Genomic DNA, 27,601 nt, shown 5'->3' with positions numbered 1-27,601 from the left:
TGAGACTAGCGCACAGAGGACGAGAGCACCTGTGCCCCAGGGGTAGAGCTTAAGTCTAGGTCATAGAACTTAATAAAAGTATGCGGTGAAGACCATCCAGCCGCATCACAAACATCACTCAGGGAAACCCCCGACAAAAGAGCTTTAGAAGCAGCCATACTCCTGGTAGAGTGAGCTCGGACAACCAAAGGTGAAGGCTGGCCAGCCGACTCATAAGCAAGTGAGATAGCCTCAACCACCCACTTGCTCATTCTCTGTTTAGACGCCGGACACCCTTTCCTGGGTGGCCCGAAACATACAAAAAGTTGTTCTGATTTCCTCCACAGGGCAGCTCTGTGGACATAAGCGTCTAATGCCCTAACAGGGCAGAGTGAATTAAGTTTCTCCTGGTCCGATGACATAAATGGAGGAGGACAGAAAGCCTGCAGAACCGTAGGTCTAACAATATTAGTAGGAACCTTAGGAACGTAACCTGGTCTAGGATGCAGAAAAGCTTTAACCATGCCAGGTGCAAATTCCAGGCACGAGGGTGAAACCGACAGAGCCTGCAAATCTCCGATTCTTTTTAGTGAAGAGATAGCAAGCAAAAAGATAGTCTTAAAAGTGAGAAACTTCTCGGGAACTTCTTCGATAGGTTCAAAAGGAGCTAGGGAAAGACCTTCTAATACAATGGCCAGATCCCAAGTCGGCACCCTCGGACGAACTGCTGGCCTCAGCCTCAAAGTGCCACGGAGGAAACGAGTTATAAGCGGGTGTCTCCCAAGAGAAACTCCACTGAAAGGGACGTGGTAAGCAGCTAGTGCCGCCACATACACCTTTAGTGTGGAGGGGGATAACCCTGTGGAGAAGCGCTCCTGCAGGAATTCCAGCACTGCACCCACTGGGCAGTTAACTGGGTCCTGCAGGTGTTCTCCACACCAAGAAGTGAAAAGTTTCCACTTCAAGGCATAAAGCTTCCTCGTGGATGGAGCTCTGGAGTTAAGAATGGTCTCAACAACCTCGGTTGAGAGACCGGAGTCTATGAGCTGGGCCCCCTCAGAGGCCAAGCCCACAGTTTCCACAATTCTGGGCGGGGGTGAAGTATCGTGCCCCCCGCCTGGGAGAGTAGATCCCTCCTGACCGGGAGCTCCAAAGGAGAACCGTCCAGGAGAGAAATCAGGTCCGCAAACCATACTCGGGCCGGCCAGAACGGGGCTACTAGTAGTAGACTGACCCCGTCCCGGCGGACCCTCTCCAGAACTCCTGGTAACAGAGCAATCGGGGGAAAGGCGTACAGACGTGACCTCGGCCACGGCTGCACCATAGCATCCAACCCCAGGGGGGCTGGAAGAGTGATGGAGAACCACCGATGACAATGAGTGGTCTCCTTGGAAGCGAATAGGTCCACCTCGGCGCGACCGAAACTCAACCAAAGGAGCTCCACCACCTCGGGGTGGAGTCTCCATTCCCCTGGCCTCGGCCCCTGCCTCGACAGGGAGTCTGCTACCACATTCAAATACCCAGGGAGATACATTGCTCTCAGAGATAGTAGCTTCCCTTGGGACCACAGGAGGATCTGACGGGCCAACTTGTAAAGCCGGCGAGACCGCAGGCCCCCCTGATGATTTATATAAGAGACCACCGACGTGTTGTCTGATTGAACTAACACATGATGGCCTCTCAGGTCTGTTAGGAAGTGTTTCAGAGCCTGAAACACAGCCAACATCTCTAGACAATTTATGTGCCACGAAAGATGATGATCCTGCCACAGACCTTGGGCTGGGCGACCACTATAAGGTATAACGTTGGACGCTGCTGCCATCAGACCCAACAGTCTCTGAAACTGCTTGACAGTGAGTAGCTGGCCTAGCTTCACTTGTTTCACAGCTGAGAGAATCGAAGCGATGCGGGTCGGAGAGAGTCGCGCCCGCATCGATACCGAATCCCAAACGACACCCAGAAAAGTGGTCTTCTGGGAAGGAGATAATACACTTTTCTTTGCGTTCAGCCTCAACCCCAACTTTCTGATATGAGCGAGGACGACATCTCGATGCCGAACCGCCATCTGCTCGGTCTGAGCTAAAATCAACCAATCGTCGATGTAATTGAGAATACGAATGCCCTGAAGCCTCAGAGGCACTAGTGCTGCATCCATGCATTTCGTGAAAGTGCGGGGAGATAAAGCTAGGCCAAACGGAAGAACCCTGTACTGGTACGCCTCGCCCCCGAAGGCGAACCTCAGGAACTTCCTGTGTTGTGGAAGGATGGACACATGGAAGTATGCGTCCTTCAGATCTATCGTGACAAACCAGTCCTCGGACCTGATTTGAGACACGATCTGCTTGATAGTGAGCATCTTGAATTTTAGCTTCCCTACCGAGCGATTCAATATGCGCAGGTCTAAAATTGGACGCAACCCCCCATCCTTCTTTGGAACGATGAAATATCGGCTGTAATAACCTGACTCCAAACTGGGAGGAGGAACCCGTTCTATAGCCTCTTTTTGAAGGAGCGTTTTCACCTCTTATTCCAATACCAGAGCCTGCTCGGGGCCCACCACTGTGTGCAGAATACCCTCTGAATTTTGGTGGACGACAACTGAACTGGATAGCATAACCCTTTTCTACTGTCTGCAGGACCCAATGAGATATTTTTGGAAGGCTTTTCCACTCTGCCAGAAATTCTACTAAGGGTACCAGCCTCTCGAGACTGGCCTCTGGTGTAACTTGAGCAGCAGACGCAGCGCCCTGTAACGGCGCACCGGCAGGGAACAACTGGTCTGACCGCTCTGAGACCCTCCTCAGAGGGAGCGAGCGTCCCTCGGGAAAGCGCTCGCTGGGATCGTCTGTGCCCCGGCATAAAGGCGGGGTTGGCAGAACGAGCCCCTGAGGGCACCGAGGAGGAATGGGCACCGTAAAAAGAGGTGAACACCTTTCCGCCTCGGTGGGGACCACCCTCAGCATCCTGAACGGCTTGGCGTCAGGACTTCTTCTTAGCCGAAGCCTTCTTAGCCAATATAACTGTCCTCAGATCAGTTCTACTGGGAGAAGGCTTCGGCTGAGAGTGTCGTGGCTGAGCCCACTGTCCAGCAGGGGGAGCACGAGACGCGACACTCTGCCTCTGCTGCGCTCTATGTGATGAGCTCGAAGATGGCCGGGGCTGCTCCCGCCCAGCAGCCCCAGGGACATGAACTTTAAGGGGAAGAAACTTTTTAAAAGCTTTTTCTCTCTCTTTATATTAGTCTGATTTAACCACAAATGTCTTTCTGCGGCCACCAGAGCTGCCATAGAACGACCCATTAATTTGGCCGATTCTCTGGTGGCACGCAGGGATAAATCAGCAGCCTGACGCAGTTCGCGAACTACGTCAGTACTGACCTCCTCACTCTCACTCATGTCCCTTAGCAGATCAGCCTGGTATGCCTGCAAGATTGACATAGTATGCAGACATGACGCAGCCTGACCTGCTGCCGAATATGCTTTACCCACCAAAGCCGAAGTGTTTCTTAAAGGCTTGGTGGGTAATGCCGGTGCCTTAAAAGATGATGCTGCTTCGGGGGAGAGATGGCTCGCAAGCGTCTCTTCCACACGAGGCAAAGCACCATAACCATGAGCCTTGGCTCCCATAATATTAGCGTATGTTGAAGTCTGGGGACTAAACACTCTATATGACACCGGTTTTCTCCATGATTTCGACACCTCGGTGTGGAGATCATGGAAAAACGGCAGGCACCGGCGTGGAGGCTGCACACGTGACGGCAAAAATCTCTCATCCAACTTTGATTTAGAAACAGACTCCTGTCTAGTCACTGGCCATTCAATATTAAGTTTTTCAACAGCTCTTGTTAACACCTCCATAAGCTCATCACTCTCAGGAGTGTGGGGTGGCGAATCCTCCACATCTCCCTCAACACTAACAACATCAAATTCCTCAGAACTGGATAGCTGCAGCATTGGTGCCTCAGCCCGAGCGGAAGAAACCGCAGCGCGTGCTTCCGAACCCGGGACTGAGGCACTGGATCTCACAGGTGAAGGGAGAGATAAGGCAGAGCCCGTCTCAAACCCCGCTGTGAGATCCATCTGCGATCCCCACGATAAGCGCCGCCGCTCTGCCTCGGCAGAAGCGGGACCCGAACCGCGGGGAGCGCGCACCGAACCGCTCTCCTCAAAGAGCGATCGGCGGGAGCGGAGCGTCCTTAACGGCAAACGCTCGCAATGCTCACAGTCTGCCCCCTCGAGAGCAAACTGGGCATGCTGAACTCCCAAACAAACAACACAAAGATCATGTGTATCCCCGCTCGTTAAATAACGTGAGCAGGGAGGAACACACTTTCTAAACTGCTGTTCGTCCGCCATAATCTCTCAATATATATATATATAGGGATAAATTGTTTGTGTGGTGCAGGGTATGTAAGACAGACAATATCACACAGGGACAGATTCACATGTAGCGCGACTGAAAGCACAGAAGCTAATGCGCTTGTGTTTTTGGGGTGCTTTATAGTTTCCTGGTCGATGACGTCACCCGCCTATGACGTTTCATCTCTCCATTGGGCTGATTCCATACGTGCTTCATGACGCACAACGCAGGGGCGTTCCCGCAGCGTTTGACGCAGCTCGAAGTTCCCTTGAATGGGAACAATGTTGTTTCATTTCTTCTACAAGTATAGCCTCTTCCTCAATCAGTCTCTCCAGCTGCATCACCTTGTCAAACACCTTCTTCTTCATGCCTAAGGAAGTGTCAGGTTCTATGAAGACAAATGACCAATTGAATTAACCACCATATTACAATACTACCTCTTAATGCCTTTTGGGAGTAAAATCCAATAATGTTACAATTCTCTGTCTCAACAATATAGGCATCAAGTGATAGGTGTTGAGTCTACAGTGTGGGAAAAGAAAAGGGGTGAACCGCCTTGACACGTTAAAGGGATAGTTCACCCAAAAATGAAAATCCTGTCAGTAATTACTCACCCTCATGTTGTTCCAACCCCGTAAGACCTTCGTTCATCTTCGGAAAATTAATTAAGATATTTTTGATGAAATCTGAGAGCTGGATCACTCCTCCATAGACTTCTAAGGTAATGAGAAGGAAATGAAGAGTTGAAATAAAGTCATTATTTTTGTTTTTTGCACACAAAAAGTATTCTCGTCGTTTGATGAATTTAAGATTGAGCCACTTGGACTATTTTAACGATGTCTTTAATAACTTTTCGGGGAACAAGTTTCAATCCCTTAGAAGCCTATGGAGGAGTGATCCAGCTCTCAGATTTAATCAATAACCTTAATTTGTGTTCCGAAGATGAATGAAGGTCTTAAGGGGTTGAACAAAATGAGGGAGAGTAATTACTGACAGGATTTTAATTTTTGGGTGAACTATTCCTTTTATTTGAGGAATCAGACCTTTACGCACTTCCTCTAGAGTGTAGTTTGAGTGAGCAAAAACAAAAAGGTTTAAAAAATAAAACAATTATTATTGTCGGTCTCCGATGTTCTGAAACAAATGAAAGGCACATGGGTCTCTTTCCTTTGAAAGTTGGAGTTTAATGAAGTGTTTAATGAAGTGTTTAAATGAGGATTCACTAAAATCATTAATGTCAAAACTTTACATACCAGAATCCCAAGTTCAGATGGGGCTTTCTGTTGCCAGAAGGTCTTCAATGGAATCTACAGATTCTGTGGTGGTTGGAAGATCATTGTATTGGGATATGGCATTATACAGCTTTTTCTTGTCCTCTCTAATCCGTCTTCGGATCTTGTGTCTCTGTTTGTTACGGTCTGCAGCATAAAAACACAACAAAAAACACAGCAAAATGAGATTTAAGGAGGATACTCATAAAGTTGGTCATTGTGCTGATGGACATCCAAAAGGTGCCTTACAAATTATGGTATAAAGCTCACATAATATCAGCGTTTTGTAGAATATTTTGGCAACACCTCTGGTCATTTAACCATAATAAATAACCTGGAATGTGGCCAATGTTCAAGTAATGCATGGAGTTGGGTGATGGTAACATTGGACATATAGGAAGGCAGGACTGTTCACTCAATATAGGAAGGTTATGTAGTGGTGATGATGCACAGTGTAGATGATAGACTTTTTTCAGTGTTAAGTTAAATTTATATTACTTAGTTATAGCGATAGATATCACATTTTAAAATGAACTACACAAGAACATGAAGGCATGGAGGATACTTACCGGTTACACGATGCAGATCCCGCTTTTTCTGCTGGATGCCCAAGAATAGGCCTTCAATCAGATGTTGCAACGCCACTGGATCATCTGTTCTGAGGTCATCTGGAGCTGTAAATAATTTGTGAAGGTCTTTAATCAGTATCATGCATTTTCTGTGCCATCAACAATAGAAGAATTATACTATTTCTATAAAACACCTTATACATACATATTTCAGGCTAAGGATGTTGACAATTTGATAAAAGGAGGATTCAATAAGAAGGTAGTAATAATACATGTAAGAACAATAAAGGACATCCACAAATGTCCAGCCAAAGAAGCTTAAAACATTTGTTCAGTTTGCTAACTTTTCAAGGGAGAATAAGTATTTTAAGGAGGGAGAAAGCTGCATCACTTAAGTTTAAGTATTAAAACACATTCTCAAATTCAATCATACTAATCTTTTTAATATTGTTTGGTGTGGCAAATCAATGTCACTTAAGGAACACTCCACTTTTTTTTGGGAATAGGCTCATTGTACAACTCCCCCAGAGTTAAACAGTTGAGTTTTACCATTTTCGAATCCGTTCAGCCGATCTCCAGGTCTTGCGGTACCACTTTTAGCATAGCTTAGCATAGATCATTGAATCTAATTAGACCGTTAGCATCTCTCTCTCAAAAAAAACTTAGTTTAGAATTTTTTCCTATTTAAAACTTGACTTTTCTGTAGTTACATTGTGTACTAAGTGAAAATTTAAGTGTGATTGTCTAGGCCGATATGGCTAGGAACAATGAACTTTGCTGCCGTACCATGTATGCAGCAGGCGCAATGATATTACAACTTACCAAGCTGGGGAATATTTTCAGGTGCTGCGTAATATCATTGCGGCTGCTGCATACATGGTACGGCAGCAAAGTTCCTTGTTCCTAGCCATATCGGCCTAGAAAATCACAAATTTTAATTTTCACTTAGTACACGATGTAACTACATAAGAGTCAAGTTTTAAATAAGAAAAATATCTAAACTCTTTGGTCATTTTTTTAAGAGAGATGCTAACGGTCTAATCAGATTCAATGATCTATGCTAAGCTATGCTAAAAGTGGTACCGCAAGACCTAGAGTTCGGATGAACGTATACGAAAATGGTAAAACTTAACTGTTTAACTCTGGGGGAGTTGTACAATGAGCCTATTCCCCAAAAAAGTGGAGTGTTCCTTTAAGGGGTCAGGTGTTAAAACACAGACCAGCAAGGAAAAATAAAGTTTTTTAATAATTTTTAAATGTATGATAATTTTCTATCAATAGGAGACAGCAACAAGTAAATACTATCAACTGCCCACTGTCTCACATCAGTGATCCACTGTTGCAGTCCCTCATCAGACCTTTGAGTGCACTTCTTTATTGCCTCAATGTCCTCTTTGACGTCCTTTGTCTTTTGGATGGTCTCAAAAATATAATTAATGGAAGGTTACACAAACCTTCGGCAATACTGAAAGTATTTGATACTAAGTATTTACAACTTATCAGTGGACTTAAGTCAGTTGAAATCTTTATTTTTACTTCCCTTCAAGTACCGTGTAGACAAGTACTTGTGCAGGTTTCTTTTTTTTCGCTCATTCCATCCTCTGGCATGCAATGTGATCATATCTACTCGTGCTGTAATAATGAAATGATTAAATGTGCTTTTCAACTAGTGGTTAGTGACCAAGTAAGATGAATGAAAGAAAACAATCAAAAAGCAAGCTGTTTTAACAATTATAACGCTACCAAAGCACAACACATGAGAACTGTAAAAAAAGGACCACTTACTAGCCTTACTCATGTATTTTGTAGTTAGAGCCACACGGGACAAAAAGCTGTTGACTTGTTCAACTTCTTCACCAATCGTTGTGCCTGCCCCTGTTTGGTTTTTGCCAGCCCACTGCACCTACAGCATACACACCAGATGTCCAAAATAAAAATATCAAGTTCAAGGACATCAAAATGGTAAAGGGCTTACCATATTGTTTGAGAATATACATTTACCTCACATTTTGTAGAGTGCCTCTTTGCATGCATAACTGAGAGAAATGGCTTCATCGGAGTTAAGTTTTGCATTTCTGGGAATGCTAGAGCCACCTTTTGCAGATAGGACCAATATGGACACATTATGTCAGTGCAGAAGAACTTGCAGTTTGTTTTTGTGGCCAGTTCGTTTTGCAGAAACAGAGGGTATGCAAATATCTCCCCTCTAAACATGTTCAGACCTCTAAGCAATATGCAGTGTCTGCAAACTGCCACCTCTAGGCCCTCTTCATCACATTTGGTGTTTGTCTTTTTAGAGGTCTCCCTGGCTGTAGCCCATGTTGATGTTCCACAGATGCCTTTTCCATGTACCTGTAACACAGTGTCATATCAAATATATACAAACTAAATCCTGATTCAATTGGCGCTTTTCCACTACACAGTACCAGCTCGCCTCAGCTCGACTCTACTCGCCTTTGTTTCGTTTTCCACTGCGTAAAAGTTGTACTTGTACCTGCTTTCGGGTACTTTTTTTCGTATCACCTCCGGCGAGGTTCTAAGCAGGCTGAGGCGATACTAAAATGTGACGTGAAACACTGCAGAGTGCTGATTGGTCAGAGAGAATCGTCACTATTCCCCACGTCATCACTGCACGCACCACAGGGATCTATTTTTTTCAGCAGTGTTTTATTTTGCTGCCTTCAGCCTCTCCTGAAACAACGTTTGTCTTCTTAATGTGAAAAATAGCCACATCCCAACTCCCGAGGGATCAAAAACACCATACACTCGATTTCCTCCATTGTCCTGTGTGTGTGCGGGGGTAGCGGGTGTGTGTCGCTTTACGCGTAGTTCCTGTGGCGTCGCTATGACGACCAGGTACTATTGGGGAGGTACTATCTGTAATGGAAAACGGAGCGAAAAGCGAGCCGAGTCTAGATCGAGTTGAGCTGATACTGGTAATGGAAAAGCGCCAAATGTGTACAATCCCAGTCTTTTGACAAATATCTTACTGGAATGGTCTTCTCACGAACACAATCAACAAATGTTGCTACATCTTTGTCATTGGCCAGAAAAACTCTGCCCTACATAAAAAAATATGTTAATGACAAAAAATATTCACAAGAAATGTTGACAGAGTAATGTTATTAATAACATATTGATTAAAAAAAAATTAAAAAATTCTAGACATCTTTTACGTCAACACCAGACCAATTAATACTAGTACTTACCTTTTCTATTCTACATTATTATATTTGTTTTCCCTGATTAAAAAAATAAAATAATAATACCTGGCTATGTGTACTGTGCTAGACTAACTGAGACTTGTTACAGCACTTGTATAATATTGCCCTATTGTTGGTCTGATTGCTTCCATTGTTCCTCATTTGTAAGTCGCTTTGGATAAAAGCATCTGCTAAATGATTAATATAGATGTAATAATATACCTCTTTGTTTTGTTGAATCGATATACATTTCTGTTTCCATCTGTAGACACAGTAACTGTATCTGGGGTGCAAGCTGGGCAAGAGAAGTGATCAATGCCGCAGAGTTTTTCCCTTTCATGACGACAATATGTCAATTCAAGGAAAGCTTTTTGGAAGACGTTGCCACAAATGTTACCACTCTGGAATTATGAAAATTTGAATACAGTGACATGCCAGTAAGACTTCCGTAAATGCAAAAAACGAATGGCTTTCCAAGTCTTACCCTTCCAAATTGTTGTGAGCGCTGTTGTAACATTTTCACAAATGCTTGTCTTGAAAGCCCAGGTGCAGTGATCTTCAGGTCCTCAAAAGATGTGAAAAGGTCTACCTGGTATCTGGTTTGAAACCCAACAGTGCCTGGCCAGTAACCACTAAACCGGTCCACCACCTCAGGTGTCCATGATGCAAGACATGTTCTGCAATTAATAACTGGCAGGAAGATGTCATAGTGACCTGCAAAGATTTAAAAAGAATATAAATAAATAGTAAACATACATTGATACTCTTCAGACATCAGTCACCAGGTTAAGCCAATAGTCAAATACAATACAAAACATTGCAAGTCATACCATTTATACAGATAAGTACAACTGATCGTCCAGCTACAACAGACAGGTTTTGATGGTCACAATCACAAATTTTGTCAGGTTGTCCAATGGGCAGCAAACACACTAACTATAAAAAAGGAAATAAATAACATTTTGAAGCTTTCAAGTAATTTTTTGCTTGCTCATATATGACATTTTGGCCACTAAGGTCTTGCATAGCAGTTGATGGTGGGAGAGGTTTATAAAACTCATCTATAAGAGTCTCTCTGTTGTGAAAAACTAGATGTTGATGCGTAGAAACGTCACACTGCCCACAGTAACGGGGTTTTGGGAAACAGTCCTTGCACCTGATGACTGCTTCTTTCAAGCTGCAGTGATCACAAGGACCATAATGCACAGTCTGAAGCAAGCAAACTGTTAAGGAGTTTTGGCCTTGCTTCCTGCCAGCGTTCTTCAGACAAGGTTCGCCTCAATGCCCAATCATGAGATGCTGCTGATCTGGGTTCATCACAGTCCATTGCATTTGAGTAGCTGTAGTTGTAAATCTTGCAATACAATTTTTTTAATTACATTACAATTCTTACATGTTACAAGCTTGTTAACCAAGAGCACAAACTCTTGTTACACAAAAAGTTTATATTGTTTAAAAAGACATGAAAAAAGTAATCTCTCAGAAATGTGTACATTTAACAAAAAGTTTTTTTTTTTTTAAATGCACTTTTATTCATTCAGACGGACTTTATGAAGACAGTCAGTGATACGGTTCCGATCGGTAAAAACATTTGAGGTAAACTTACCAATAATCCGTTGGGCATCTACATCTCCAGACTGTTGTTCGGTAGTTGAGACTTCAGGTGTGCTTGCAGTTCCTAGAATTAGACAATTTTAATACAGTATTATGCATTCAAACAACAGAACAGATGCAAATCAACATGAAATGGGATTACTTGTAAGGAATGGAGGGGAACTCTTTTCAACTGTTCCGTGGCTCATATGAAAATGTTTTTTTACAAAATTACCTGTCTGTTAGTATAGTCAGAGACTAAAAAGTCAAAGATATGTAATAGAAATAAAGTATTTGGTTGAACACACTCGTACATGAAATCAACAAAAAACAATTGCTTACCGAGCTCAACTTCTTGAGAGTTACTTGAAGAGGCAATGGTTGAGGCCACTGTTCTTTCAGATCGGTCTAGAGTCAAGTAAACGGAAAATGAAGTATGTAGCAGAATGCGTGCTACATACTTATTTTTATATAAAATACCTTTATCTCCTCCAAATCAGCCATTATTTCTTCAAGATCACGGTGTAATTCCTCCTCCATTTTTTTCAATGCTGTACAGTAGGCCGATCAGATGACTTTCTCAGTCATTTAATTTTTTACACCTGAGGGCCATACAAAACAAAGTACACATAAAAACAAATAAAGCAAATGTGGGTAGTGGTTTGCATACAACTTCCTGAAAGGTTTAACGTCCATGGTTAAGGTGTGTAGTGATCTTTTTCTTTGTAGAAAAGTTAGAAGCTCAGACCAGGAGACGGTGGAAGTTTTCCAAGCAGAAGTTCTTTATTGCTTGTCGGTGGCTGCAGTCATTCCAACATCGTCTAACTAAGGGAACTTTACATTGCAGTTTATATACATTTCAAGGGGGTGGGATTAATTTCATAGAGGAGGGGACTCTTGATTCAGCTGGTTACCTGATGAATCAGGTAACAGTGTAACTCAGAGTCTTGAGATGCTAATCCAATCAGCCTGATTAGATCAACAAAAGGCCCAGCTGACCTTTGAGATGTGACAAGAGGTTAATGTCCAAAACCCTGATTGCCTCAAAATGGACAAAACAGTGTGCAACTTTCTCAGTTAAAATACTATAGTATTGGAAGCTCAATTAAACATTTAAATAAAATTTGTAATCCTACATTTCCCCCTTTGAGAGTTCTAAATAACTCACAAAATACAAATTTAAACACTTAAACATGCAATTTTAGGGTCCATGACGTCCCTACGGGTAATGGTCTTTTCTGGTAGGAACTGTGATTTTCTCGAGAGAGGCGTGATTCATATGTTGAATGAAACACTTGATACTGTGGACGCATAGATAGTACACCAGTAGAACAAACAACAACACAATTGCTATTTCCTTTATCCACAGCCAGGGTTTCCCAATCAAGTTTCCGAACCATGAAAAATTAACTTCAGTCATCTGGTGTAATTTTGCTGACAGATCAAGAATGTCTTGTTGGATTTTGTTCAAGTTCTCTGTTGGATCCATTAACCCAGTGCAGCACTCAGCTCCGATGATGGTGCAGGCTCCTCCTTGCGTTGCTAGAATGTAATCCAAGGCCACTCTGTTCTGTAAGATCATTATCTTGTGCGAAGCGAGAGTGTCCGTGATGTTACCAAGGGCCAAAGCCGTATCATTGGCCAATTTCTGTACAGAATTCGATAAGCTTCTGACTTGATCAAGGGCTTGCATGACACCATAAGATGGTGTTAATGCTCCAAGAGTTCTTGACCACCATGTTTGTGCACAAGTGAGTCCTGGAATGCAGCCATCTGCTTCATTAGTGGTAGGAGCTGAGTTTTATAGCTGTGGGGAGCTTGGGGTGGAGTGTGTATTTTCTCTGATAGCTGGTAGAATATAAACCAGGGTGCACCTTCCGTTAAATTGGCTGGGGAGGATGCTGTAGACAGAAGTTCCACATAACCAAAAAGTGTCAGTTGGTGGAGAGATCATATACAACTGATTTATTTCAAAAAAATTTGGTAGGGATGGGTTTCTGGAGAAACACTCTGTTTAAGTTATTTTCCTCTTTCTTATCTGTTGTAGTAACGTACACGTGGGATTCTGCTCCTCTTTCAATCACAAAGCTGCAACGTTCACGAGGAATATCACCCAGTGGAGTCGATGCTGGAGCATAATTTTCCATGCACCAATAGAACATCATTGGCAGGAGTAGATCTGTCATGATGGGAGTAGCTGAAGTTAGGTTGCAGGGTGGTAGTCCTGGAATGCAACACGGAGAAGCTGGAGGAATTGTTGTATTGTGACATGTATCCTTGTTGTATAATTCACTGGTATGATGATTGAATAAGGTACACGTGTCACATTTGGAGATAGGGTGTGCCACCCAGGGGATTCCTGCTCCTACTGAAGGTGCGTGTGGCATGCAAACGTCCTTTCCAGCAAACAAGGCATTTCTTGACATATTCATCAGCTCTAAGAATATGTTGTTTCTGGAGTCCACACTTTGTGCGATGTCCATGATGCTTAGTAGAACGACAATCTTGATCATGTTGATGGATGATTGAAGGTTTCGTATGCGAGTCTATGCGTTGTGTATTTTTTTCTTCTTTCGTGATAGTTGGTTCAGCAGTGGGTCTAGTTGTTTTCTGGAGGTTGTGGCTTCATACGCAGGTGAGGAGGTTGGTGCGTATGGGTCCCGGACTGTCATCAAGTGGTGTCTGCACAGAGTAAGAAAGAAAAACAAAAGACAGTAGAGCAGTATTTGTTCAAACACTAGGATTGTGAAATTTTTCTGAGTCTGCTAGACAGTGGAGCAGTATTTGTTCAAACACTAGGGTTGTAAACTTTTCTGAGTCTGCTATTGTTGCTCCCTCTTTCCCTATTTCTTAAACCTTTGACACCTAAGGAACAGTGAGGTAAGGATGGACTAGGATAGGGCCTATGAGGGAAGTCTTCACCCCAGGGTTAACCCCCCGAAGCCTGTTGCGTTCGGTTCTTCCGGGGCTCCTCACTGGTTCCGTGTCCTAACCTATCCCTGTAGGTGGGGGAACAACCTTACAGTGTGTACAATGAGTCCAGGTTTTCCTTCCCTGACACAATACTGCAGCTGCTGTAATCCAACATCACTTGATGTGGCCCATGCCACTTTGGTTCTAATGGCTTATTTCTGAATGACTTTATCATGACCCATTGACCTGGGATGATTGTGTGTCCACCTTCTGGTGGAGTCTACCAACATGACTCAACTCTCCCTCTGGCACTCTGTACCGCCTTTGTTAGGTTTTCACAGTAAGTAATCAGGGCATCTGAGGCAATGTGTACATCAGCATTTCTAAGATCAATCACACCTGGCATCTCCATAGGGCGTCCAGTAATAATCTCATGAGGGCTCAGTCCTACTGTTCTGTTAGGTGATGCTCTCATACTACACAGCACTGCTGGCAGTGCTTCGACCCATGGTACCCCTTCCTGATGCATTTTGCTTAGTCTGGTTTTGATTGTTCTGTTCGATCGTTCAACCTGTCCTGATGCTTGTGGCCTGTATGGGCAGTGAAGATTCCACTTAATCTTCAAAATTCTAGACACTTCCTTGACTACCTGTCCTGTGAAGTGTGTCCCTTGATCTGAGTCAATGCAATCTGGTAATCCCCATCTGGGAATTAAATCAGTGACAAGACATTTAGCAGTATGTGCAGCTGTAGCACGCCCTGTTGGATAAGCTTCTACCCATCTTGAGAACTTATCTATTACTACCAACAGTGTTGTGCAAGTTACTTCCAAACTGTAATACATTATATATTACTTGTTACTGGTATTTAAAAGTAATTCATTACCTTACAATATTACTGTCTCAGAATTGTAATGCGTTACATTACTCCTGTATTAATTTTGAGTTACTTTCACCAAAATAACTATACAGAAGTAGAACTTAACATTCTAAAATGATTAGGGCTGTAAATATGCGATATGAAACCGAAATCGCGAGACTCAGATCCACGAACCTGCAGAATGGCGACACACCCCTTCCAACTCCCAGCGTTATCCATACCGTCCAGATCCAATGCTACCACATCTTTAAATTACTATTAGCCTAGTATTATTTGAAGTTAACTTAACATTATAAAATATGTAGACCTACACCACAAAGCTAGTTGAGGATAAATTATTTAAAATTTGGGAATTCCAGCGTTATGGACATGACATTTGCAGACTTGCAGTCAAAACTTATATATAAATTCTCAGAAAATGCATTAATACCAAAATATTCAAACGTCTGTTTATCCATAGGCTCCTCCCAGAAAGGAGTCCAGACATTAGAAAAATATCAGTCTACACATGCGTTTTATATTTAATATTAGGGAAATCGACAGTCATGTGTGACAAAAAAAAATCTTTAACTTTTAGGAGGCAAGGATTTTTTTTTGTAATTCTGTGAATTACACTGCGCAAATCTAATGAAGAAGGGTTGGCTCTCCAGAACATAAAATATTCATTTTATTTTATTTTTCGTGTTCGCATTTATGAGGAAAAAACAATGTTACAGACGTGACAGTTCTCCGTTACGGACGCGACCGCTATGAAGCGGCACTAAAAGACTGCTTTAATACTTTCACAGACACCTTACACAGAAGACACGAAGCCTTTCTTTAAAGTGAATTTCGTTTTGTATTAATTGTACGGACCTGAAAAATATATCTATATCGAAATGTCTACTTGTAAACAGAACAATTCAAAACGAAAGAAAACAGACTGCTCCCTGCTTATGAAATGAAATGTGCATTTCTCTCTGGTGCATTCACTAGCCTACTGCGAAGATCGCGAGTCAGCATCGTCAACTTCATCTTGACTTTATTAATAAACAATCAACATGTCTCCTTGCTATATTTGACATATTCATAATCATTGCTTTTGCCGGTTCTTTGTGACAGCTTTTAGGTGCTTTATCGGCAGCGCCGCCGCCCTTACATGAACGCGTCACCACCGCATCAAAAACATGATTGCGTGATGAAAACATGAAAAATACCACATAAACATAGCCTAACTGTTTAGAAAGAAAACACAGAACGAATAGCCTAATGCGCATACGTCCATCTCGCGAATGTAGTCTTCTTCATGCCATCTTCACCATTAGCCGCTTTTCCTCTGGCCAGCGTGAGCACAGAGGCCGAAATCATGCCTCACGGCACTCCTGTCAAAAATAAATCGCTATACAAATATATCAGACGCTGCCATTTAGTCTTTAATTACAGACTTGGACACCACACGCGGCTATTGACTGACCACGAACAGGTAATTTAGCCTACTTGCATCTTTCATTCGTTAATGTCTGGCGGTCTTGCTGTTTTTTTGTTTTTTTTTACAATTAAAACTAAAAGTCTGTTGTAACGCAAGCCTTACCGAACAAGTACCGAGTAAAATATTACTGAAAATTGATTAGTAATGCCTTACACTACTGCGTTACAGCAAAACGTAATATGTTACTGTAATGCATTACTTTTGTAACGCGTTACTCCCAACACTGACTACCAAAACATCAGTTTTTCCCTTACAACGAGGCAATGATATGTAATCAACTTGCAGGTGACGAAATGGTCCTGGTGGGGCTGGGGTATGTGCTGCTGGTGTAGTGGCTGCTGGTACATCATTATTTTTCTGACATGTAACACACCTCTTGGGTGTTTCTATGGCTGCATTTCTGAATTTTGGATTCCACCACTGATTTGAGAACCTGTGATTCATCGTTGCTGGACCACTGTGACCCAAATTGTGTATTTGTTGAGCCAAATATGGCAACAGTGATTCGGGGGCAACATACTTTCCCCCTTTGGTCCAGCAACCGGATGAATCCACAGTGGCTCCTTTGTCTAACCATGTCCATGCTTCATACAGAGGAACGTCTTTGTACAGATCAATTATTGATTCAGGAGGCATAATTGTCTTCTGTGCTGCACTACATGAACACACTTGTACAGTTGCATAGAAACAAGCCTGTTTAGCTCCCATATCAGCAAGAGCATTACATTTAGCTTCCGTAGTATTAGTTGTGAGATGTGCTTTCACTTTGATCACTGCTAATTTCTTTGGAAGTTTCATGGAAAACATTAGATCTTTCACTAATTCAGCATGCTTAACCCTCTGGGGTCCTATGTGTTTTTGGGGTCCTGGAGGTGTTCTGACATGCTCTAACATTTGTGCTTTTTTCAGTTATTTATAAACATGTTAATGGCAAAGGTGTAAATTCACTCTATATAGCACAAACAGGGCTACCATAATATGTTAGCAAGATGTATGTACATGTTTGTATTTTTGAGAGAATATTGTTTATGCATGGTTATTGAAAAAACTAAAACTTAAAGTCTCTGAAATAAGGCCACAAAACACATACTAAATATGTGTCCACAAGACTTTTGACTAATGGATGTTCTCGCCTAGGATTTTTGCTTCAAAATGATCTGAAAATCATCCTTCCAAATCATTCACATAAAACAATACATTGATTTAAATTTAGTAAAACACTTTTTGTTTGGAAAGGCAATATGCGAAATGGGCGTGACTCATGTATAATGGTCTGATTCACACCTGTGAAGACAAAAGACCTGCTTAATGAGCCTGCATAATGAGCTTTTCACAGGTGTGTCACTGAGCCACAAGAAAGAATACAAGGACACAAGAAAAGAAATGTGTATATATACTACAAAATTGGTTCACAGTTGGAAACATCTATAAGAAATAGTGTTTTTCCACTTGTATTTTTGCTTGCAAATTGTATAATATCCAAGGTGAACATTTCTAGTAATTGTGTAGTTAATTCTCATACTGTATTTTCAGAAAGTTTTGGATATGTATCCTCTCCCCAAAGTTGTCACTAATAAAACACAATACAAATAATTTGAAGAGAAGGCTTATATTGACCTTTTAAGATTTTTTTTACATCTACCTTGTAAATATATTATTTGCTATTTTATTAAAAAGGTTACAATTACAGCAACAATTAAAATAACAATATTTCAAGTGTAATATTTCTTTGTAAAAACTAAAGTATACATTTTATCATACATATTTCAAAGTTAAGGATTCATTAGTTTGAATAAAGCCTACATTGGAACAAACACTATAATAGCATCCTAGTTGATGACTTTATTTTTGACAAAACAAACATAGCCTAATATATTTAACATTTGAGCAGAAATTAGTGAACAAAAGCTTATTCAATGTGGCAGTAGTCTATAGTTTAGGCTACAGTAAACAGTTAATAATCTATCCAAAAACTAGTCAACGAAATGTTGTCTTTCATATTTCTTCTGTAACATAGGCATATCGTTTGTTGTTTTTATGATAGCCTATATCAGGGCATATAAATATTAATTTGCAGTTTAATACGTTGCTAATACAAAGACATTTTAACGTTATTTCAACATATTTCAGTCGATTTTCACTCATCTCAGTATAGCAATAGGGTTTGGTAAAAACTGTTCAGTTCATTCATTCACACACAGACGCGATTCATATTTAAACAGTCTTTTGCGGTTTACATACACTATGATATCGCAATTAGAACACTAATAAAAAAACTTACTTCTCAGATGGATATTTCATATTTCTTTGTAAAAACTAAAGTATACATTTTATCATACATATTTCAAAGTTAAGGATTCATTAGTTTGAATAAAGCCTACATTGGAAAAAGACTATAATAGCATCCTAGTTGATGACTTTATTTTTGACAAAACAAACATAGCCTAATATATAGAACATTTGAGCAGAAATTGGTGAACAAAAGCTTATTCAATGTGGCAGTAGTCTAGTTTACAGTAAACAGTTAATAATCTATCCAAAACTAGTCGACGAAATGTTGTCTTTCATATTTCGTCTGTAACATAGGCATGTTGTTTTTTGTTTTTATGAGCCTATACTAGGGCATACATATTAATTTGCAGTTTAATACGTTGCTAATACAAAGACATTTTAACGTTATTTCAACATATTTCAGTCGATTTTCACTCATCTCAGTATAGCAATAGGGTTTGGTAAAAACTGTTCAGTTCATTCATTCACACACAGACGCGATTCATATTTAAACAGTCTTTTTGCGGTTTACATACACTATGATATCGCGATTAGAACAATAATAAAAAAAAACTTACTTATCAGATGGATCCGTTGCTCCTCGAAATGAAAAAAAAAAAACAGTACATGTTCTGAGGTAAATGTCCCAGGATTATTCCTCACACAGCCTCGCAAGAAGAAATAGGCTACATTAATCTGATGATTACATTTGTTGGGTTATCGCGTTTATGAGGGGCGTTGACACTTTGCATGTGTTGCTTCAGATCATTTGCGTTTGAATACCGCGCGCTCTCCGTGGGCGTGTCAGATTAGCAGAATAATGAGCTAAGAGAACGATAATGAGATCGGCTGACACCTCTCTCTTTTTTAATAGATTACATAAACAGAGAATATTTATTTTAGTTTTGAATTAGATAATTTAAAAGTACAAACTTAAATGATAATAAAGATATATTGCTCGTGCTTGTGTGAATAGTATTCGCTGAGCTTTGTTTAAGTTTAGAGACGTGCACCAGAAAAAAATTTAACGGAGACAGAGAGGCAGAAAGCACACCCTGTTTATTTTCTTCATTTTACAAAAGCACACGGTTTTGATGTTAATGTGAGTGTACACAAAAAAAAGAAGACCCTCTATAGTTTATAATCATGTGTTGATTTTATTTATATGACCAAAAATGACGGAGTATTTTAAGTCTATGTTGCTGCTATGTGGAAAAAAAACAGCAAAACGCGCCGCCGCGTTTCTCACCTCCAGAGAGTTAATGGGGGATCCAGCAGAAGTTAGAAACTGTCTGGTTTGCCAAATGACACCAAAATCATGAATTACCCCAAAAGCATATCTGGAATCTGTGTAGATATTAGCAACTGATCCTGAAGCTAGCGTGCATGCTCTTGTTAGGGCTACTAGTTCTGCAGCTTGAGCTGAAAAATGATCTGGAAGACGTCCCGAAGCCAACACTTCCGTGGTGGACGTTACTGCGTAACCTGCTCGTCTGTTACCTTCAATTACTTGAGCTGAACCGTCAACAAACAACTCAAATTCTGAATTCTCTATGGGAGTTTCTTTTACTTCACTCACAGGTGTATATGTAAGCGTAACACAATCGTGTGTCATTTCTCCTTCATCCTCTAACAAAACTTCAGTCATAGCAGACATCATACATGAGGACGGATTCGTGACAGGTGCACGCTGTAAGACAATATTCGGGGCTGTCAGAGTTGCTAACCAATTTCCCCAGCGAGAGGAAGTGACAGAAGTGACTTTTGCTTGATTCATTAATGCGGACACTTCGTGTGGACATCTTACGTTTACAGACTGTCCTAACACCATTCCTGATGAAGCCTGAAGCGCTAGATGCACTGCCTGTACTGCTCTGAGGCATGGGCCCATACCTTGAGCTACTATGTCAAGTTTACCAGAATAGTAATGAATTGGGCGTAAACTGCCCCCATGATCTTTCATTAGACATGCAGTCATGAAGCTTAAATGTTCATGGACATAAAGCACAAATGGTCTATCAGTTTGGGCAATTCCTAATGCTGGTGCTTGACATAGTGCTCTCTTTAAATCATTGAACACTTTGAGGTGACATTCTTCCATACAAACAGTATCAGAATCTTTACCATGGCCTTTCAACAAGTCATAGAGCGGCTGTGCAATTGAGGCATAGTCTTCAATCCAAGGTCTACAGTAACCTGCTGTTCCTAAAAATGATCGGAGTGTTTTAATGGTAGTAGGCGGGGGTATGGCTTTGACTGAAGCTGCTCGATCCTGTGTAATGGATCTATTTCCTGCACCAATTGTTTGACCCTGAAATGTTACTTGCTTTTTAGAAATTTGAGCTTTGTGAAAGCTGCATTTGTGTCCTTTCTTATGCAAATAGTCCAACAATGATGCAAGTTCAGTTTGATGTACCTCGTGATCTGTTGAGGCAATCAAAATATCATCGACATATTGGATCATAGTGGACTGTTTTACCGGACATTCTGGGTCACACAAATCACGTCTGACAGCCTGATGGTATATGGTTGGGGAGTTTTGAAATCCCTGTGGCAAACGTGTCCACTGGTATTGCTCATAGTCAACTGTGAAAGCTAACCATGGCTGGCTGTCAGAGTGCAACGGTACAGAAAAGAATCCATTAGACAGATCAATTACTGAAAAAAATCTTACTCTAATGGTATGCCATTACAAATTATGGAAGGATCTGCCACTAGAGGGGTGATTTTATCAATATTTTTATTGGCTACTCTGTAGTCTATTGTAAGTCTCCATGTCCCATTGGATTTCTTGATGGGCCATATGGGCGAGTTACAGGGACTATTGGTTTTAACTAGCACTCCCTGCATCAGCAACTTTTCTACAATAGTTTTGATCCCCTGTATAGCTTCCTTATTGATCGGAATTTGTTTGGTGACCGGGGGTGAAGTCCCCGTCAATTTAATTGGTTCTACACCTGTCAACAAACCACAATCATCCTTGTCTTTAGCCCAAATTGGATGATTCTGTAAGAAAGCATACTCAGGAGGGATCACATTATTGGTAGAAACTTGTGCTGAGGAAATTTTAATGCTAGCAGATTCTGAGGACACGTCTAAAGTTAGATGTATTTGTCTCAATGCCTAAAATTGCACCTGTATTTAATGGAGCAAATAACAATTTTGTAGTCAGAGTTTTCGGGCCAAATTGTACATCTATGGGCGGGGTTTCATACAAATCAGAATCTTCACCTATTACGCCAGTTAAAGAAAATTTGGTTTTCTTGTACGGAATGTCTAAACCTTTAGCCAATTTTGTAGGAATTATGGTAATTTCTGCACCTGTATCAAGCAAAAAATCAATTTCATTCTCTTGTATGCTACTTTTCACAAAAATTCTTGTGTCATTATGATGGATTACAGGGGTAAGGTAGCTACTCACAGCCCCAACAATTAGTTTTTTTCCTGGTGTTTTTTTGCTCTTAAAAGAGCCTGAACAAGCTGTCACTGCGTGAAAAGAGCTGTAATCGGGCATGTAAAACTCCTGAGTACTCCTGTGTACTCCACAAATAAACGTGTGTGTACGGGAGTTTGCTGTCCCGTCACACAATCCCGAATACTCCTGGATATGTACCAAGTTTGGGGCACAGCAGGGAGCCACTAAGTGCCATCAGTTACCATGGTGAATAATCCCCCGGTCGGGGTGAATGCAAGGGAATATTAGCATTTCACACCTTTGGGACACAAGGCAGTGGCCTCCTTCAATTGGTCAGAGGTCATACATAGGATTGGCTGCTCAATGCTTTGTCCCTCCTCTAAACCCCCACACTATTGGTCCAGTTTATGGCCTCATTTGGGTTTTTTATTACTCATTATTAATATTTATGTCAGCCTCCATCTTATCCAACCTCTTGTCCATCGTCTCCAGCTTTTCAAATATCCTCTTCAAACTTGCATTTACCATATACACCAGTCTATTTTCGTTCGGACTCGGAGTTTGAATAGCCACATTGTCCCAACGTAAAGGAGTAACATCTCTACTCTGCTCTCCGTAAAACTCCAGCGATCTTTTGCAAGCCATCTTGAAGAACAGAGGACACCTAGATACAAACTGCCATTCAGGGTCTACAGTCTTTGTTGTAGATTGACACAATGTAAAGCACTTATCAGCCCACCTTTCCCGAATACTAATGAGGGGGGAGGGGAATAGGGGCAATCTTGAGCTGCCAGTCCCAAAACAAATTAGCATTTACAAAGCAAGCCATCAACTAACAGCATGTGGTCAGACAAGTTCCTGTTTTCGGGCCTTTGCGGGGCATTTACAGGTACGCGTAACAAAGTTCCAAAGATCCCTGCCAAACAGCACATTTAGCGGGCGTATTCATTGTCTGAATATTCCCGTATACACCCCTTTTGACGCAGTGTGTCCTAAAGTTTCAGTGGACACTTTCGGAACTGCTTCGGGGATGTAAGCAGGCTGAGAAGGAGCAGAATTATGCATAGCATTTCTTTTTGTATCTTGCAATTTCTTCCTACTCTCTTTCTCCCAATGTCCTAATCTTCCACAATAGTGGCAGCTGCCTTCTTTTTTAGACCACCTGTTTTCTTGTTTTGCTGTGCTAAATGTAGCTGCTGCTGCTACTCTCACTTTGGCTTTAACATCAGCATCTCTTTCCCATGCAGCTAACCTGTCAACGTTACTTCTGAGAGTTCTGTTAGACCAAGTTAGATCTAGGAATGTCAAAGCTCTTCTGTATTCGGCTACAAGGCCATCTGACCAGATACGAATTAGTGGTCTTTTGTCATCGAGCACACTTTCAGAATCATCCACTATTCCACTGTAAGTTATGGCTGACTGACAAAACCGTTCAGTATATTCATTTACCGTTTCTTCTTTCTTTTGTACACAGCTAGTAACTCTAGACCAGTCTATTTTGGGTCCTTAGATAGTCTTTAGGATTTTCAAAACACCTTCTCTCATATCGCCTCTACTGGCATGTTGTAGTTCAGAAGTCACTGCAGATTCAAAACTGTTGAATTCAGAATCAGTTAAAATTTGTGATATTAACTGTGTGACTTCTGTTAACGACATGTCATATAGATGAATTTTGCAGATCAATGCCCTTCTAAATTCAGAAAACTGTTTACGAGGTGAGGGTAAACTCTCAGAGAGTCGTTCTATATCCTTAGGTCCAAGGGCTTTTGCGACAGTTTGTATTCGGACTACAGAAGGGTGGGTAGAAACACTTTCATTTTCCTCAATTCCCTGTGATCTTTTTCTAGCTCAACACACATAAACTGAATTTACAGGCTTATCAGTGACTGATTGGATGGCTACATCTGTTTCAAAGAACGCTCGTAAATCAGGGTAAATGTTATCAGGGTGACTTACTTCTTCCACATCAGTTTTTTCTGCATCTTTGTTGCAGTTCAATTTCTTGGTCAACGCGTAAACTCTAGCGCATAGCTCTTTGTTCTCTTTCTCTAGCTCTGAGTTATGCTGAGACTGTTCTGTAGCTTTTGCTAAAAGAAATTCTCTATGGCAACAAATTATGGCTTTCACATTGTTCTTGCGAATACTTGCTCCTAGTACTTTTTTACACTCTTCTACAGACCAAATCTTATCTGGATGAATCTCATATTTCTGTGTTAGTTCTTGTCTAACTTTTTCAGCTACTATTAGATCCATCTGTTCTCCTAACAGTGTTTTAAATTCGCTATCTGACCACAAAGGAGTAGCAAGACCACCTTTTTTAGTTGTGGAGATTAGTCTAGCACTTTTCTTAATCATTTTGGGGATTTCTTTGTTACCACACAAACAAACACTAAACTTCTCTGATCACAGAGGGTACGCTTGTTAACACAGTTAACCTTCCTTAACCAGAGCAAAGGGTAACACACAAAATATTAGCACGTTACGCTAATCTTCTCTAAAAGGTAAATGCAAAGGATCTTTCACCTTCCTAACTTTTAGAGGATAAACACATCCCTGTTTGAACAGAGGTTCACCAATATTAACACGTAATGTTAACCTTCCCTAACTTTAGAGGATACCTTCTCTAGCAACGTAGAGGCTATACTTTCATCTTTAAAATAAACTTTTAAAGGGTAACTTTGTTAGCCAGACACTGCAGCTGTCTGATAACTGTTCTCTGACGGCGCAGAGATTTGTACTGGTCTTCAGTGGTTCTTTGAATAGAGTGAAACTCACCAAATCGTTTATACGGAAAGGATTCCGTCTGGAACTCAGTCAAAAAAAAGTTTGTTCTTTGTTGAGCTTTGAAGTTTCAGGATTCAGTTCTGGAACTCAGTCTTTGTTGAGTGGAGATTTCAGTTCTGGAACTCAGTCTTTGTTGAGTGGAGATTTCAGTTCTGGATTCAGGTAAGATTCTCTCTGGAATGCAGTCAGATCTTTGAGCTTGAATTCCAATCTGGATTCAGGTGAAGTTAATTCTATCCAGGTCACGGCACCATCTGTAGTGATCTTTTTCTTTGTAGAAAAGTTAGAAGCTCAGACCAGGAGACGGTGGAAGTTTTCCAAGCAGAAGTTCTTAATTGCTTGTCGGTAGCTGCAGTCATTCCAACATCGTCTAACTAAGGGAACGTTACATTGCAGTTTATATAAATTTCAAGGGGGTGGGATTAATTTCATAGAGGAGGGGACTCTTGATTCAGCTGGTTACCTGATTTCATCAGGTAACAGTGTAACTCAGAGTCTTGAGATGCTAATCCAATCAGCCTGATTAGATCAACAAAAGGCCCAGCTGACCTTTGAGATGTGGCAAGAGGTTAACGTCCGAAACCCTGATTGCCTCAAAATGGACAAAACAGTGTGCAACTTTCTCAGGGAAAATACTATAGTGTTGGAAGCTCAATTAAACATTTAAATAAAATTGGTAATCCTACAGGTGGGAAACATCACTGATAAGGTTTCTTTTCCTACCCAGGAAGGCAACAGATCATACAGATCATACAACAACAGATCATACGCTGTTAAACTAGTAACCTGACTCGAGGCCCAGAGAGAAGGAAATGAATAGTTGAAATAAAGTCGTTATTTTTATTATTTTGTGCACAAAAAGTATGCGTCGTTTGATAAACTTAAGATTGAGCCACTGTAGTCACTTGGACTATTTTAACAATGTCTTTAATAACTTTTCGAGGCCGGCAAGTTCAATCCCTGAAGAAGCCTATGGACTAGTATGGAGGAGTGATACAGCTCTCAGATTTCATAAAAAATATCTTAATTCGTGTTCCGAAGATGGACGAAGGTCTTACGGGGTTGGAACAACATGAGGGAGTAAATACTGACATAATGTTCATTTTTGGGTGAACTATCCCTTTGAAGGTCCGAAGCGGAGCAACCAACTAGCATTAATTAACTCACTTGTCTGCATTATACTGCAAAAGGCAGAGAGATAGTGAAATTACAGATGATCTTCAAATCTGTTAAAAGAAAGTTTTAATTTATAAAAACAATACATTTATAAGAAAATGCAGTTTAAAATCTGAAACCAAATCAACACAGCATTTTTTAGCAAGGGAACTGTAACCATATTGCTATATAAACCATAGAAACTCCCGGCAAAGTAGGCTCACAAAGTAGGCTAGTTGCTTGGAAAGCGGAAACATCTAGCCTAACTAAAGCTGCTACATTAACTGCATGTACAATACATGAATAAATAAATGTAGTAATACACACTCATGAGTCATATGCAGTCATGGCTATGGCTCAAGTTGGTGCTACATGGAAAGACTAACCTGCTGTTCCTTGATAGGCTAAAAAAACGTCACTCTTCTTCCTCTAATTGATGTGGCTGGTACCTGCAAGCACATTGTTTGGTGTTATAAGGCAATTGGCTACACGGAACTATAGTTTCTTACTGTACAAAAATAACACCATGTTGTGCATAAAAAATACACATTCGTACACACGCCGTATTATGGCAAGACGAACTTAATTGGTCGACAGTTTCATGAGATCTGTAGTTCTTAAGATATAGACGCAGATTAAGCTTATATCTACATTGAAAGTAATGCAATATATCACATTTGTTTGCACATATTTGTTGAATGTGTGTATTTTCAAATATATATCGTTCAGACAGTACAGGGTAACTCATCTCACTAACGTTATCCACCTAACGTTAACTACAAAACATACTACAGGATACGTAATTGAAGAGCATTGGTTTCATTGAGAGTGCTCACACATGATTCTATCGTCACATTTACCATTACAGCAAATGTATCACCAAAGCCCTGGTATCACTAAAAAATAACTTAGCATGCGCTAGCTCACTAGCCACCTGGCTTCAAACACGTTATGCGAATGTAACTTTAAGAACTTCAGCTAAATCACACAGGCATTCGCTTATCCTTCCTAATGACGTCATGAGCACTCACATGGTTCTAACTTTCCAATTACCATTACAGCAAACATGATTCAGTAAAAGAACACGTATCACTTAACATTTATCACTAAAATAACCCAGTTTTAGGATAATGGGATATACAAGTAGTACATACAGTATGAGACATTGTGATCGACAGCTAGTGGTATCATACCTCTAACTGTCGATCACAATGGCCCTCATTTATCATTCTTGCGTAGAAACGGGCGTATATGTTGGCGTAAGATTATGCTTACAATCCTCTCACCGCCTGATTTATGAAGCTGTGCGTACCTTTGAAATCCAGGTGTACGCAATACCTGCCCTTGATAAATGCCGCGGCTGAAAACGATCGTCATTAGAATAACACGCCCCTATATATTCAAGTATCCGCTTCCCCCACACACTCATTTTACGCCATGAACACACGGAAGACGGCAAAGAGGAGACACTTCTCTGGAGATCGAGACCATCACCATCATGAAAAAATTATTATTAAATCAAACAACAATATTGTTGATGATAAATTCAAAGTAAATTGTATTTTTTTTTTCAAAACGCTATAAATCCATCCATTTTTTTTCAAAAAAAACAACAACAAAAACAGCAAGAAGAGAACATGCAACATATAATCAGGGACTCATACTATAAATTAATATAAATTAAATAAGTGCAACTGCATGAAATAAATAAAAGCCAGACAAAATAAATAGTAAAATAAATT

At 40.9% G+C, this 27,601-nt stretch overlaps 2 protein-coding genes and 2 long non-coding RNA genes across 6 annotated transcripts; all 4 read right to left on the bottom strand.

Annotated features, from left to right (window-relative positions):
- Positions 1–4,610: 4,610 nt before the first annotated feature.
- On the bottom strand, positions 4,611–7,643 carry LOC143703242 (uncharacterized). Of its 2 annotated transcripts, none has more exons than XR_013190856.1 (4): positions 7,481–7,643; positions 6,179–6,283; positions 5,592–5,756; positions 4,611–4,726 (listed from the first exon to the last, which is right to left on the bottom strand). XR_013190856.1 is itself a non-coding variant. In XM_077197268.1 (4 exons), the coding sequence occupies exons 1-3, from the start codon at positions 6,789–6,791 to the stop codon at positions 5,605–5,607; spliced, it is 321 nt and encodes a 106-aa protein (XP_077053383.1). In that variant the 5' UTR covers positions 6,792–6,913; the 3' UTR covers positions 4,611–4,726; positions 5,592–5,604. The 2 variants fall into 2 exon arrangements, 1 of the variants encoding a protein (XP_077053383.1); XM_077197268.1 differs by lacking the exon at positions 7,481–7,643 and adding an exon at positions 6,728–6,913.
- A 53-nt stretch (positions 7,644–7,696) lies between these two features.
- Positions 7,697–10,310, bottom strand: LOC143703284 (uncharacterized). Its single transcript, XM_077197270.1, has 6 exons — positions 10,212–10,310; positions 9,866–10,095; positions 9,604–9,782; positions 8,180–8,530; positions 7,964–8,081; positions 7,697–7,810 (listed from the first exon to the last, which is right to left on the bottom strand). Exons 2-4 carry the CDS (start codon positions 9,896–9,898, stop codon positions 8,437–8,439), a joined length of 306 nt encoding a protein of 101 aa, XP_077053385.1. The 5' UTR covers positions 9,899–10,095; positions 10,212–10,310; the 3' UTR covers positions 7,697–7,810; positions 7,964–8,081; positions 8,180–8,436.
- Positions 10,311–10,373: 63 nt separating this feature from the next.
- Positions 10,374–11,385, bottom strand: LOC143703455 (uncharacterized). Its single transcript, XR_013191062.1, has 3 exons — positions 11,317–11,385; positions 10,988–11,059; positions 10,374–10,735 (listed from the first exon to the last, which is right to left on the bottom strand). It is a non-coding gene; the product is annotated as an uncharacterized LOC143703455 (long non-coding RNA).
- Positions 11,386–11,459: 74 nt separating this feature from the next.
- On the bottom strand, positions 11,460–27,073 carry LOC143703493 (uncharacterized). Of its 2 annotated transcripts, none has more exons than XR_013191101.1 (4): positions 27,053–27,073; positions 26,246–26,308; positions 25,872–25,930; positions 11,460–11,576 (listed from the first exon to the last, which is right to left on the bottom strand). It is a non-coding gene; the product is annotated as an uncharacterized LOC143703493 (long non-coding RNA). The 2 variants fall into 2 exon arrangements; XR_013191107.1 differs by lacking the exon at positions 27,053–27,073 and adding an exon at positions 26,720–26,788.
- Positions 27,074–27,601: the final 528 nt, after the last annotated feature.

Source organism: Siphateles boraxobius, unplaced genomic scaffold, assembly GCF_051911475.1.
Source record: "Siphateles boraxobius isolate OS27281-9 unplaced genomic scaffold, OSU_SipBor_1 11, whole genome shotgun sequence".
In the NCBI taxonomy this organism is placed as follows: domain Eukaryota; kingdom Metazoa; phylum Chordata; class Actinopteri; order Cypriniformes; family Leuciscidae; genus Siphateles; species Siphateles boraxobius.
Note: the sequence above shows the minus strand (reverse complement) of the source record. Positions and strands in the feature narration are given on the sequence as shown.